Here is a 15,392-nt window from a genome sequence, read left to right on the forward strand (position 1 = left end):
GGTATCTGTACCATTTAACATGGATCAGTAACGGCACAGTTATATAATACTCATCCTGGATGCTGCAGAAATGCGAGCAGAGCCAGGGAGACAATGCTGTTGAAGTTAAGTCATTTCTGTGGCCGGTCTGAACTCTTTAATCCCATGCTTCCTAATGAGTCACTGTCTAAAGCACAGGTTTGACATGTGAAACTCCATCTTAAACTATGCAAGACTTTACTGTTCAGAAGAGCCAGCAAATCCTGCTGTTATCTGAGCTGGTGTGTTTCTACAGCCAAAGAACTCACCTGCATCACTTGGGTCCTCATTGTCACCATCTTCCTCATCACTGTGGGACTGAAACCCCCCCCCCCCCACACACACAAGAACATATTACTTCATTATCACGATGTAAAGAATCCAACTATTAAAGGCATCCAGCTTTTTCAATGTATTAATATTGTTCAGGATCCTGAAGACCAGAGGTGTAGCAAGGCAGTTCTGCCGCTTGAACAGCCATGGCACAAGGGGCAGCATTGGCTGCCATGGTCAGCCCCCTCAGTTACACTACCACTGAAGACACAGTGTTGTAACATAAACCTTTGCATCTGTTCAACTTATATTGCAAGACAGTTCAGTACCTCAGAACCTTGACATATTCTCCATGTCCACATCTGGTCTACTAATCTGAATTGTAACAGGGGGATTCACCCGTTAGAGGGAAAAGACTGTGGGACATGGTTGAAGCGCTAAGTCCCCTTAAGACTAGGACCTTCTGAGCCAGAAGGAGTGAGAAACCAGTGAAGGAGGGTGAAGAGATGCAGCTGGTGTCAAGCTGCAGACTGTAAGCCTCTAATGAGGGCCTCTTGTGCTAACCTGACCAGGCAGGATCAGGTGACCAACAAAGAGGTCTCCATGTTGCAGTACTGATGTCCATACAACAAAACATCTGTGAGCCATTTTTAATAGAACCTAAATGACTTAGGAACCCAAGTGCCACTTTCAATACTGACCTAAACAGTAAGAGCTATGTAATTATATACCTTTGAGAACTTGGGCCTTATGCACTTAAGAACTTATGACTCATTGCAAGGAAGCTGTAGTCACTTTTCAATATGTCACCCCCAGCCTGGATTGGGTGTTCAGCTGCAGCTACTTCCATCCTTTGCTACCAAGTCTTACAGCTGTCATGCCAATAAAGCATTAAGGAAATGACTTGACAGAGTCTCACCTGGTTACTGATTTCCTTTAAAGACTCATAGTACTTGGACCACCAATCCAGTTCTTCCATCTCTGGCTTTTCTTCCTCATATTCATCTTCTTTTTTTATAAGTTTATTTATAGGAATTTTCTTCAGAGGAGCCTAAAAACAGAATAAAGGGATCAGAGCTAGAAACTGCCAAGTGTGCACATCTGGATGCTGTAGAAAGCACACTGTATTTGTGCTCCAAAGGCTCAAACCCAAAGGCTCAGGTTCCACATAGATAAGAAGTGGGCAAAATACAGCCTAAATGAGTAGGTGGGCAGAGTGGGTGGAAGGCAGCTGGGTTCTGGAGCCAGTGCCCCACACGCTGGGGTGAGAGTCACCAAGCTGAAGCTCCCAGCTGCCTTCCATCCACTCAGCTGCCCATGTCAGGTAGAAAGAGTCAGTGGAAGGCAGTGGGGAGCTGAAGCCAGAGCCCAATGCACTGGGGTTGCGGCTGCCCAGCTGAAGCTTCCTCTCTGCCAGGAGCAGTGCAGCAGTCGCTGGAGGGGAGGAGAGTAGAACAGCACCCAGGTGGCTGCAGCCTCACCAAGAGCAGCCCTGCCACAAGCTGTGCGCACTAGCTGGGGCCAGGCATGTGGGTGGGATGAAGCATGGCACGGGCACCCTGGGTGACAGCAGCAGGGGCTCGGTCCCATGTGGAGTGCCATGGGGACAGCTGTGGACCGCACCGCCCAAGGGAGCTCTGCCACACATGCCCTCCAACCCCTTCCTCCCTCCCCTCAACCCTGGCTGGCTCCTGGGACCTAGCGCCTAGGCAGTCCTCCTCACACACACATGCCTCCCCACGTAATGCGCACACACCCTCCACACCCCCAAACACCCCTACCCCCAACACACACGCTTCCCCACAGGACAGGAGCCACACCGTGACCCCACCCCATGATCCTGGCCTCACCCGCCCATCTGGCTCCTGAACACCACTCCCTGCCCACCCAGGGCTTCATCCCACAAAGGGATTTTTTGGTGAGTTGTTATGGCAGGGGTGAGGAGGAAATGCTGACCTGGCCCATGACAGCTTCTGAAAACTCCCTATGTGGTCCCTGGGCCCAAATAATTGTCCACCCCTGACATAGATCATTCCAGCCATGAGATCTCCTATACTCAGTTTCTGTGCTTTGTTACCAAGCCATTATTCATACCAGAATTGTTCATATCAGAAAAGCAATGCAGGGCCCTTGGTCATACTACAACAAAATCATGGAAAGTTTAGAATAATGAACTGGCAAACAAGCAAGAGCAGGATAGAAGCGATCACATTAAAATAGTCATTCCTGGTTTATATGAGAACTCTCAATCTGCCCAGCAGCCTGAACATGAAGGAAAGGTGAACACATTTGCAAGGACAGAATCTTTATGCACCAATAGATCCATACTGAACTTGCTTTACATTAACAGGCCAGCAACAAGACCTTCACTTCATGAATTAAATTATCAGCAGGGATCCTCGTTTTCTCTGTTACAAAATCCAAAATTCTCTGATTAAAAACCCCAAGTCTGTGTTTTTCCATTATTAAAATGAAATGCCATTATTCTATTTATATATAAAAGCCTTAGTCTGTCTAACCACAATGCTTTGTTTGCACTCTGATTGGTTGTCTCAAAATAACCAATCAGTGTGCTCCAAGAGCATTCTGGAGAGGAGGTGGCAGCAGTGGCTCACTGCCATGATGGTGGGGATTGGGGGGGGGAGGGGTGCAAGGCCAGCAGTGCACCCCCGCCCCGGCCCTGCTCCCTGGAGGCGGTGGTGATGGAGCAGGGGGGCAAGACCAGTGGCACTGGCCTTGCTCCCCCACCTCCTTGGAGGCAGAGGGGGATAGTGGGGACGAACTGGTGCGGCCTTTGTGGCTGCCTCTTCCCCTGCACTTGGGGTCATTGCCCGGCACTGGCGGCCCCCGCGAAACCGCTGCCCCCCAGCCCTGCACTGGCTTCAGCTGCCTCCCTGCACCGGCCCTGGCCCTGCACCGCCGGGGCGGGGACTACAACACTGGGCCAGAGGGGACGGAGCTCCCGGGACCCCGCCACATATGCTACTGTGCGTGCACGCACACACACACACACACCCACATAGATATAGCTATATATATATATATATCCATTGAACACAATGTTTTATTGATATATTTATCATTTTAAAGCAATTTGGAAGCCTACCAGTGCCTCAACCATTATAATAAATTCTAAATACCTATATATTTTGGCATTTGATTTTGGTTTTTTTTATCACGGAAAATCGGAGCTTCCCCTGTCCTCTTCGTTCACCAGGACATGGGACCAGCTGTGGGTGTCCACCCCTGCTGCTTTGTGGCACTGAGCAGCTCTGATATGACAGTGCCTTGCCTCTGCCCATGTTGTTCCCCTTCACGCCCAAGCCACAGCCCCCCAGCCCTACCAGTGCCCCTCACTCCCTACCCACAGCCCCCTGCCACCCTAAGTCCTGCTGGAGGGTACCTCCAGCTGCCAGGGCTATGGGACCTGGCAGCTGCATCCTGCCTGCTCCCTGCCCTGTGGGAGCCAGCCACATCCGGCCTGCAGCGCACAAGCCCCGGGTGCCATGCATGGGAGGCAGCAGCTGCTGCAACCGGAGTAGAGGGAGGAACATGGAACCCAGATCCCCACCCCCAACCCATAGGTGGCAGCCAGAGCAGAGCTAGCAGAGCCTGTCAGGGTGGTAGAACTATATCCCCAGAGAGATAGGGGCTGCAGAGCTGCACTGACAGACTGCTCTACTCTTCCCACCCTGTGGGAGAAGTGGGTAGTAGTGTGCAAATGGCTGCAGCCCGGCTGAAGTGTATGCCACTGCATACAGCTATGCTCCATTGAGGAGGCACATCAGGGGGCTGTGTGTCTGTCTGCAGCTAAAACTCCACTTTTAAATGTTTCAAATGTTATGTCTGTCCATACCCTTAGAAAGGAGAGGACAAACATTAAAGAGAAGTTTCTAGATCAAGCCAGTTCTAAGGTACTATTTTACTTAAAATAATAGAAGAATTTTTCAGAAAGTGAAAATCATTTATTTTTGGTTTCATATTGCAGAATATTGTCATTTGATTAATCTTGCTATTTCCCGCAAAATTATCCTCTGTTTAGAGATGGGTGCAGTATCAGGCAGATATTTTTGAGGAAATCAGAAAAGCTGTCAGTCAAAATCAGGCTTACAATCGAAAATGAAATATGCTGCTATATGGTCTGCCTGACTTTCACTTCTAAAATGCTAATGTTCATTAATACAATCTAAGGTAATGAGCCAAATCAAAGCCAGAAAGCATGTTTGCTGGAAGTGGCATTTCTACTCAAACAGTAAAATCAGTATCACAGTGAGCTTCAAACTGCACTCACCTTCACAAGGTTGAGAGGGTGTGCTTTGTTACTCATGTCAGTAGCAGCTAGGCCAATGTTTATCACAGCCTGGGAGATTTTGGGTTGAGCAGAGGATTTTCCTGCTGAGACAGAAAGTGAAAATGGTACATTGCAGTCAAGTAAGATCAAAGTTCGTAGCACCACAAGAAACAGAGCACTACAGGTGGGCATATGCGAACAGCTTCTTGGTCAATGAGACAAAAGTTGCAACAAAGGCACTCCCCAGCCAGGTGGTGAAGGGGGCTGCTGCAAAGCTCCCCCGATTCCCAGGGTAAAATCACTGGTGAACACGAGTCTCAGGTTGCCTGCAATCCCCACTGGCAGGCAGGCAGCCTAAAGGTTTTTCCTAGGGCTCCTGTGGGGCATCTGGCAGCTCTGTTCATTGCTCCCTGCCCTGTAGGTACCAGCAGAGCTGTTCTTGAGCTTCCTGCAAGGTTGGGAGATCTGGTTGCTGTTCCCTGCCCAGCAGGGACCAGGACTTTTCCCAGGGACCCTGTGGCCAAAACCCTGGCCCTTCCTGCAGGAGTGGAGCTTCTGACACAGCTGTCACAGCACAGGCAAAAGCCTGTACTCTAGCATCCCTGGCAGCACTGCAGGAAGCACTGCCCTGTGGCCAAAATATTAGGCAGGGGCCAGCTGCACAGCTGGAACTCTGCTGTCCATTCCACCCTGACAGATACCCCTGTTCAGTCCTGCCAATCAACTGATTTGTGAAACCTAGCATATGCCCTGACAATGCATTCTGAGTAGGCTACCAGGAAGCCAGCCACTCTTCCTTCCTCTCTTCTTGAGGCTAGGAGGGAGAGCAGGGATTATGGATTGGGAACACCTGTAGTGGATATCCTTCCTGCAACAAAGAATGTGCTGTTTAAAGAAGCAACATTTTTGTCACAGAGCTGATCTCTGATACACCAGCTGCTCCAACTCAGCCAACATTCTGGATCTGATGAAAGACTAAATGGGGAAGTGTCATTCCACGGGAGGTTAGAGCAGATAATCAGAGTAGTCCTTCCAAGGTGAACACTTACGAGTATTGAGTTGTGGATGAATTACTGCATTGTTATCTGTTTTGGGCTTCCCTGCACCTTCTCAGCAACAGCAGCTTTTGTTGGCCATTGTCAGAGAAAGGACAGTAGGCTAAAACAGACTGATCGTGTGATTTAATCTCCCAACTGCTATATCCCATAATAGTGCCTGAGTGTTGAACAATATTAATTCCATACTATTTTTAAGAAAAAGAACATCACATCTCTGAAGTTAAGCTTTCAAGTTAGGATGCTAAACATCAGGCTGTCTTAACAGCTTTTATTGGCTGAGTCAGAGACTTGGGCCTTACAGGGTGACTGGGAAGGCTTAATGGCTAAAATTCTCCAAAAAATTAAAATGCGTGGAAGGATCAGAAATTACCCTACAGAACTAAGTGAGAAGAACAAAGGCCTTGTGTTTAGTACAAAACAAGACAGTATTGGAACATGCTTATTTTAAAATGAAGGCCCTATGTTTTGGACATAAGACAATAACTGGGATGTGTTTATGTGAAATGATGGTATCTGTGTAATCAGTATCCAATTACATGTTTGGTTTTGATATGATTCAATCATGTTGGAAATAGTAAGAATTTAGAATATACAGACTATATAAATACTTGATCTGTGTAAAAAACAAAACCCCAAAAACCCCAAAACCCAAATGCACCCTGCATTATTCCATACTGCTAGCAGTCTGATAAGCTGTCTTACACTGATTAAAGTAACAAACACAAGACTCCTACTCTGCGTGTTTAATCTTACAGACTGGTGGTTGTGCAAGCTGCAGCAGCCTTGACACCTCCCTCTTGATCCTGCCCCATCAGGTACCAGCACTGCAACACACAGTGCCAAATTATCCTACTTCATCCAGAATATATTGCCTGCACACAGATTTTTTGGACGCTTCTATAAATGGCTTCCATGGCTGGTTGCCTGGAAGACTAACTGGCATAGGTTCTGTTCAACCTATTAATCACATCAATGGGCTTAATCGCTAAATGTGGTTCTATTTTCCTGAAAAACTGTTAATGCAAAAGATGAGTCCTGAACCTCCTCACTGCTTATTTTCTCAATTTATTTTAAGAGTAAGGTGAGAGTGTGTTAGAAAAGGAGATAGGCAGGCAAGGTTCTTTGAGCAGATGTGATATCTTTTATTAGACCAACTGATTAGTTGGAAAAAAGTTCTTAGCAAGCTTTCAGGTGCAATCACCCTTCTTCAGGTATAGGAAATCTCTGCTGTTCTGAGACTCCAAGGAATAAGAGAAGCTAAAACTGTGACAGGGTGTCAGTAGGAATGTAAATAGGTAGAAAGTAGGAAAACAAAAAGGTAAAGCGGGGGTGGGGAGGAACCAAAGGTGAGTAGGGAAGATTCTACAGTAGTAGTAATTCAAGGTAGAAAAGAGGCTGCCTGTGAAAAGGGAAATAAAGGTTTCCCTCGCCACCCATGGTTTTGAGTATCCATGGTTAATATTCTGTAAAAGACTGTGGATACCACAGTATACAATTTTGAGTAACCACAGTTTTCTGTGGCCATGCATCAGCCTGCCAACCCCCCATGGCCCTGCTTTGCCCCCCGCCCTGCAGAAGGTGCACACAGTGGCAGGGAGCTGCCCCTACCCACAGTGGCAGGGACCAGCATGCCCACTCACTGCTGTTCCCTGCTGCCCTGCTTCCCTCCCCCACAACTGGCAGGGAGTGGAGAAGCCGTGCGGGGATCTCTTCGCCTGCTGCTGCTTGCCCAGCACTGCCCCAGAGAGACGCCTCCTGTGCCTGCCACTGGTTTGAGGGGCGCAGCCCCACGCCGCTGCCCTCAGTGCAGCCCTGGGTGCAGGAGGCATGTCGCCAGGGCAATGCAGGGCGAGCAGCAGCAGGCGAGGAGATCCCTGCATGGCTTCTTTGCTCCTTGCCGGGCTGGGTCGCGGGGTAGGGAAACATGGTGGCAGGGAACAGCAGCCCTGACCGGGCTGGGTCATGGGATAATACAAGCCCGGCGGCTCATCCAGGGATGTGGGCAGACAGCTCCCACTGCTGTTGGGCTCAGACTGTCCCATGATCTGGCCCGGCCAGGGCCCCATCTGGCTGCTGACTGGCCAATCACATGCTGCCAGAGGCGGGCACAAAACACCTCCACACTGCCATTCATATGGGTGGGGGTGGGGAAGCACCATGGTGTGCTGCATGGGGCCAGCTATCGTGTCCCTCCCTCCTCTTCCCCTTCCCCCTTCCCCAGGTAAGAGGCAAATGTGCTGGGAAAGATGCCACCATGCCCTGGGCACACTCCGTCCCCACCCACCAGCACATACCCCCTATAACCTAAGTACCCCTGGGGTACACCTACACCCAGTTGACCACCCCATGTATTAAAGGTAAGTAAAAATGATTTTTATACACTATACTGTACAGTATTCAAGTCCCTAACCCCATTTTCCCATAAGCCTTTAGTTTTACCAACCGCGGTTTTGCCAACCATGGGAACTTTCCAGAACCTAACCCCTGTGGTTGGCGAGGGAAACCTGTAGCTGGAAATTAGGAAGACAAAGGGCATAAAAGTAGGGAAGGGGAGAAAGGGGGAAGAGGGGAAGAAGAGATCAAGAGGTCAGGCCTGGCAGGTACAGGGTGAATCACATGTCAGGCAGGTTATAATGCGTCATAAATCCAATGTCTATATTGAGTCCATGATTTTTTGTATCCAGTAGATTTATTTAGAAAAAGAGATACATTAATAGGATTTTCAGAACTTGAAGAAAGTGGAAAAGAATCACACTTAGGCACCTAAATCCATTTAGATGCCCAAAAGGTAGAACAGGATTTTGCTGCAAAAGGTTTGCAGCTACAAGCTTTTCTCCTCTACGCTACCACTACAGCATGGCACTGATCCCACGACTGAGCCCCACCACAAAGTAAACTGCCCTATCTACACAGGGTCAAGCAATTCAGTAGGACTATATAAATCTGAAGATAATCCATCTGCAAACTGCTCTGTGCCAATAGCATAATACAGCCCCACAACAAAACCTTTGGTTAAACAATTGCCTCCCTCAGCTAATAACTGGCTTATTGACAAAGTAAGACTGGACTCAGTGACCCAGGAAACCCCTCCCAGTCCTGTTACCTTCCAACCTCCCCTTTGGCAGAAGTATAGTAAGGATCTTGAAAAAGATCTCTGCTGTGCGGCTCCAAGACTGGGGAGGGAAAGGCAGAGAAACCTCAGCCTTACTCAGCATGTCTGCTGTATCTGAAACATCCCTGCTACTACCCACATGGAAAGCTCAAGATTGACCTGCACCAGGAAACTCACGTTTGGGTAGATTTTCTGGACCTTCCTCCAGCTCCTCCAGTTCCTTGGGAGAAAACTTCATGATATGGGATACCACGTGGGTTCCCACCAGCACAGTGCGCCCAAAAGCTCGCTTTTCTACCACAAAGATGCTGAGTGGAGGGTGAAGGTATACTTGCTCTGGGAGCTCCTTTAAGAGAGAGATTCAAGTTATCACTAGGGCTCTAGAGTCCCATCAGGACACTCATACCTGGTTACACAGTGCTTACTGCAGAGGACCATGCTCCAGCTGCTACCTCTGGATCAGCCCTTAGCACAGATGCCCTGATGCTCTTAATCCAAGTGGATCCTGACACAGCCCAACAAAGGACTTCACATCTCCATCTTAAGGAAACCCTTGTACCTGCTGTCACAACCCAAAGGTGTGATTTTTGTTTTTGTGTGTGCTTTGGCACCACTGAATTATTTTCCCGCCAAATTGTAGCTTTCTTTGCAGTGTGCATTTCTTCTTTGCAGCTAGGAAATGCTCGGTGCAAAGAGTTCCCACCATTTGTATGATAATTCGAGCCCCATTATTGGCTTGCGTTAAATTATTCACACGTGGCGGCTAGTGATTGGCTTGCTAGCCGTATAAAAGGCTTGGGTGGTTTCCGCCCAAGTTGGAGAACTCCGAGGAGAACCCCCGCAAGGGAGGACTCCACGAACACCAGGAGGAGGAGACTTCATGCTGTGTGAAGATCTCTAAGCGCTGCGGAGCCTATCGGACCCAGTGCATTTAAAGCAGGCAACAGGGGTCTGATCAGCCTCTAGCCTCTCCCCGTCGCCGTTCGCAATCCTCGACGTATCCCTCTCCCTGCGCGCAAAAAAGGACCCACAGAGCCTAGCAAACTTCGTGTGAGTGAATTGTGAGTGAACAAAAGGATCCACGGAGCCTCGACAACTCCGTGGGAGTGATCGAATATTGTCTGAGTCCTCAAACGAGGGTTTAAGTGGAGCTGTGCCTGGGAAACTGTCCAGCCTACACCGCGACCATCTTCGGTGTAAGTAAACAATCTTGAATCAACCATTACGCGTCCGTGCCTAATTCTAGCATGTCGCCTGTTCTCTCCGACCCCGCGTGCCCGGGCTGCTGGCCACAGCCCGCGTGGAGCACAAAAAGGGCCCGGATCGCTCCCCACCGCCCGCACATGGCGACGAGGATGGGATCGGGAGAGGGCCTGCACACCTGCTACCAGCAGGAACTTCTTAAGAGCGTCTGCCACTGACAACAGATTTGTGCTATGGACACTGTTTCCTGAAAGGAGGAAGCCCAACTGGGTGGGTTCACACACAGGCTGCAGACAGACATCCACTGCCAGAAACAAGGTTTTGGTTCAGTTTGCTTCCCACCTCACTAAGAAAATGCCCCATAAACAGCAAAGCCATGGAGCTAACAACACTGACCAAGCACTGGCAGACACTGCCAGCTCCAGCTTACCACATTAACATATTTGACCAGTTCATTGAAGTTTGGGTTCTCCTTATATGATGTAATCACTTCCGATTCAACTTTCTTCCCAGCACATTCAATGATCACCTGTGGCTGATTCACTTCAAATAGATTCACACGCTTTAGGTCTCGCAGGCCCCAGAAAAGGATCTGGACAATAAAAACCAAGAACATCAACTGCTTTAGGCATTCAGAACACTTTGCACACATCCTCCTGATCCCCAGCTCCCCCATCCAGATTCCAACTCCTCCTCCAGGCCCTGACCCCCATCCCTCCCTCACCCTGCAGGCCCTGACCCTCAATTCCCCCCACCCAGCTTCCAAACCCCCCAACTAATCCTCTCTTTGTTGCCAACTTTTTCTAACACAGGAGGTTGGATTGTTTCCTACCCTTGTACAGGTGTAAAATGCCAGGAGGTCATGTGTTTGCTGTGGAGGTTAGCAAAATCAGCAGCAGCTGTGAGACTAGATAACAACTGGCGAGCTTCCTGGTCCTAAGAACCTTGTCTGCCTATGTCCTGATCCTAATACACACTCTCTCAAGAAGCTTCCTGCTGTCAGATCTGCCCATTCATTTTTATTAGGACTCAACAAAGCAGTAGGAAGCACAAGAAAAATGACAGCAGAAGGAAGAGCCCCAGAGTCAAGTAAGCAGGCATTAAGACCCCGAGGCTGTGTCAGGTGAGGTGCTTTAGGGACAACAAAGCGGGATGGTGTCTATTTTTAAATTGCTAATAAGATTTCTCCCGAGTTTCAAGTGTGCTTCTTTCTTGTCTGAGACAGTCAATGTCCCTGGGAGGTTGCAAAGGCCTGTCTCCCAGGCATTGTATGAATTAGAAAGAGGACTCGCATTCCTTCCCTGTTCTCTTTACCATTGATGAACAAACTGCAACACAGCAATACTACTAAGAGCTAACTAACTCCATAATAAAACTAATATTGCTGAAAGCCACCAAACCTCTATGCGGAACTCTTTAAGGACTGGTCGAATTCCCTCAGGGATGATGAACCGTCCAGAACGGGGGTCATCCAAGTAGTCTGGCTCCTTGGGCTCCACATCCTCAGGCACTGAAGGCTGCCAGACAGAAAAGGTTGGTTACACAACTGTGAAGAAACTTATCTCTGACTCCAACATCAAATCACTCTTCTATTCCTGCCTTCTATCTCCAATTTTGTATTCCCTCACTCCCTCTTCTGCTCACAGATCTGGTAGGTTCCTGCTCTTGCACTCCTCCTACCATGAACTTGTTTCTGCCTGTAGGATGTGGCCAGAGCAGGGAGCCCAGACTCATTCCCCACTGCTTAGATCAGGGCTATTCAACTGGCAGCCTGCAGGCCACATGCAGTCTCTAAAGGGTTAACCTGTGGTGCTTGGGCTTCCAGTCCAGGTGCTACTTCCTTTGTCATTCTGGCTGCTGTTGTCCCTAGAGTCTCCAGGCTCCCCCTTTCTCCTCTGATTTCTGCTGTCTTCCCCAACCCCTGAGAGTGGGACTAAATGAGCTGGCAGCCAGGGGGCTTGCATGAGGACTTGGGGAGACTGTGCAGCATAGCATGGGAGTGCCAGCATAGTACTGTTTGTGGGGGGGAGGGACCACTCATTATATGGGGGAACCAAGGGGCACACACAGCACAGCCTGGCATGTGGCCCCTGCTGCTTGCAGCTCAGGAGGTGCGAGGCCCATGGGCAGTGTGGCTGGGAGGCCTGTGGCCCCTGGCCACTCAGAAGCTGGTTAGCCTTGGGTTCAGTTACGCACTTCACATGGACACTTTCCAGCAAAGGGTGGCAGCCTGACCAAGTTGCCATGCGCCACTGACACTGCTGCCTCACAAAATGCAATCACCTCTAAGTAGCCACTGTAATCCAGTTCAATCAGTTCAAAGGTGGCGATTAATTCCCCTGCTGCTCTGGGTCCTTTGTAAATGTCAAAAAACTGGAGGGCAGGTTTGCTGTATGGATCATCTACCAGCTTCACCAGTGGAGTGGCAAAGGCTCGGCCAAGGAATTCTGGGGCACCCTACAGGCAAGAGAGAGTATTCAACAGTACAAAGTCACTGCCATCACTTCTCAGCAGTGGGGAGGTTCAAGCCTATTACAAATCAGAATGGGCCAAATCCCCAGCGGACGGGCATTCTCTGAAGTTACCTGTAAGACAATTTCTCCATCTCTGACCATTCTGCTGCCTATCTTTATTTGCACTACTGGAGCACATTCTCCAGAGAGACAACATCCAGGCAATCTCCATTTGGATTAATTTTCAAAAAGGTTCAACCTGCTTGTCTCCCCAGGTTTTCCAATGACTGCACTTAGTTTCCAATGACTAACACAGTTTTTCCCTCCACTACCCATCCTTATAAGGAAGGGCTCCAAAAGAGCAAAAGGACTGCCTCTTCATATATGGAATGCTAAGCCCATTCCAGCCATGGGAAATGCAGTCAGATTGCACAGATATGGATACCTTAGAAAAGAGTGCAAAAATACAGAACAAGACAATGAACAATTTGCTTTCATAGACAAGCCAGACTTCTTTGAGTTAAAAAATCAACTTCAAATAAAGAACACGCAATAACAATTCTCATAATTTACAGATATAGTGTTTTTCCTTGTTTGTAAACAACCTGTATATGTTTGGTGACCTGTAATACAAACTGTGACAACTGCAGAAAATTAATTCAATAAATGTAAGACAATCCTTGGGAAACATTCATTGGTCTATTTTATAACTCTACAAAATGTTAAAACAAAGACACACCCTTGCCACACAGGGCTAAGCATAAACAGCTCTCACTGCCTTCTAGGCCCGTGCGAAGCAGCAGGCATTCACTTTGGATTTGGATTCGGCCAATTCAGGGGACAGCGATTCGATTCGGTGATTCGAATCACTGTCCCAAATCGATTTGGCTGAATCTGATTCAGAGATTCAGTTGCTGCCAAATCAGCCGAATCTCTGAATCACACAGGCCCCATCCCCTGCCTGCTCTCAATGGCTACCCTGCCTGGCCCAGTTCCCGGCTCTTTGAAAAGAAAAAAAAAGCCCCCACTCACTAGCTGCTACCTGGCAGGGAGGCGATCCCCACTGCCCAACACTACGTGGGGGGCTCTGCCACAAGCCCTCTGACCTCCCCCTGTCACTATCCCAGCTACCCCATGGCTGCTCTGCTTGTCCCCTTGTGGGGGGCTCTGCACAAGCCCCCAGAAGCCCCAAGGCCACTGCAGGAGCCAGCGAGTCCAGGGTTTTTATTTTGCTTTTTTCTTAAAAGGGCCAGAGCTGGGGCAGCCGGGGCAGCCGCCACTCCTTCAGCTCCCCCTCCCCCACCCCCTACTTACCAGCTCGTAGTCCGGGTCCAGCTCCCTGCTGCAGCAGGTGGGGACTGCCCAAGTCACTGAAGCTCTCTGAACCTTTTCCGAATCGATTCAGAGAGCTTCAAAATCGATTCGGACCTTTTAACTAGTCCCCTGATTCAATTCAGATTGGGAGATTCGGCCACCAAATCAGGTCGAATCTCCTCCGAATTGAATCAGCACCCAAAACTTCGCACAGCCCTACTGCCTTCCACTCCAAGTGAAACCATGCACCACTACAGTAAACCAGGTTCATCATCTACTAAATAAGAATTACTAACAATGTGTTACTGAATACTAGCTGTAAGTGCCTTGCTCAGTGTCTAGGGCTTGCAGAGTGACACTTATTGTTACTCACAAGGCTGTCTTTCTATTCCTGAAGTTCTCTGCTTCGCTCTTTACAGCTCTGTGAGTGAATGAAGCTAAGCTCTAATACTGTTTTTTTTACTACACAATCCCGATTCATTTGTTGGACCTGAATGAGACAGGGGTCCTATGGGAAAAAACATAGTATGTGATCAGTTATAAATGTGGCTGAAGAAGGCAGGATAAATTTGCACCTTATAGACAAACTAGATCAGAGATGCATATGTTTTTCATAAGCAGCAGCTTACTTCATCTGATGCTTATAGATGTCTGATTTAGTTTGTCTATAAGGTGCAAACATACCCTACCTTCTGCCTGAATTGACGTTAATACAGCTAACTACCTCTGCAGGCATGAGGCAGAGGAGACAGCAGCCGAGACAGCAGGAAATACAAAGCCACAAGGACAGCAGCTCCAGGACCACTGCATCAAAAAGGAAGAGAAGAATGGTGGTGGTTGGTGACTCGCTTCTGTGAAAAATAGAGGCACCAATTTGTCATCCAGATTTGGGGGCCTAGGAAATGTACTGCCTACCTGGAGCCCAAGTTCAGGATGCCACAGTCTGACAAAGCTCATCCATCCTTCGGACCACTACCAGTTCCTTCTTGTCCACATAGGCACCAAAGATACTGTGAGGAATGACACTGAGCAGATCAGAGATGACTATGAGGCTCTTGGCAAGAAAATTAAGGAGCTTAGAGCACAAGTGGTGTTCTCATTGATTCTTCTTGTGGAAGACAGGGGTCCAGGCAGAGACCAGTGTATCCTGGAAATGAATGTGTGGCTGAGATGGTGGCATTGATGTGAAGGCTTCAGTTTCTTCAACAACAGGAAGATGATCTTGAGAGGAGGACTGCTATCAAGAGATGGGATCCATTTGATGAGAACAGGGAAGAGCATCTTTGGGCGTCATCTGGCCAACCTAGTAAGGAGGCCTTTAAACTAGGTTCCACGAGGGATGGTTATTAGGGCTGTGCAAAATTTCACCACCAGTCTTGTTTCAATGCTGTTCTGACTCGTTTTGAGGTCGAAACAGCAAAATCAAAAAGAAACAGATATAGTCAAAACAGCCTTGAAACAAAACCCTCCAGTGGTGGTGCAATCACCTACCCTGGAAATCTTCAAGCAGAGACTAGACAGTCACCTTGCTGGGGCCATCTGACCCCCAGTTGTCTTTCCTGATTGGTGCAGGGGACTGGTTTTGCTGGAGATGCATCAATTGATGCATGCTGTCACAACCCAAGGGTGTGATTTTGTTTGTGCGCGCTTCGGCACTGCTAAATTATTTC

At 48.6% G+C, this 15,392-nt stretch overlaps 1 protein-coding gene across 1 annotated transcript in view; it reads right to left on the reverse strand.

Moving 5' to 3' along the window:
* The window catches only part of LOC102384377 (fer-1-like protein 4), a 118,200-nt gene that overhangs the window by 41,970 nt on the left and 60,838 nt on the right, over window positions 1–15,392 (reverse strand). The window contains exons 22-28 of the mRNA XM_025215733.1: window positions 12,239–12,412; window positions 11,356–11,472; window positions 10,386–10,547; window positions 8,930–9,098; window positions 4,583–4,686; window positions 1,211–1,342; window positions 288–336 (exon numbers count right to left, since the gene is read on the reverse strand). Coding sequence (XP_025071518.1) covers window positions 288–336; window positions 1,211–1,342; window positions 4,583–4,686; window positions 8,930–9,098; window positions 10,386–10,547; window positions 11,356–11,472; window positions 12,239–12,412 — 907 coding nt within the window. The remainder of the gene's footprint in view (window positions 1–287; window positions 337–1,210; window positions 1,343–4,582; window positions 4,687–8,929; window positions 9,099–10,385; window positions 10,548–11,355; window positions 11,473–12,238; window positions 12,413–15,392) is intronic.

Source organism: Alligator sinensis, unplaced genomic scaffold (assembly GCF_000455745.1).
Source record: "Alligator sinensis unplaced genomic scaffold, ASM45574v1 scaffold705_1, whole genome shotgun sequence".
Classification (NCBI taxonomy): Eukaryota; Metazoa; Chordata; order Crocodylia; family Alligatoridae; genus Alligator; species Alligator sinensis.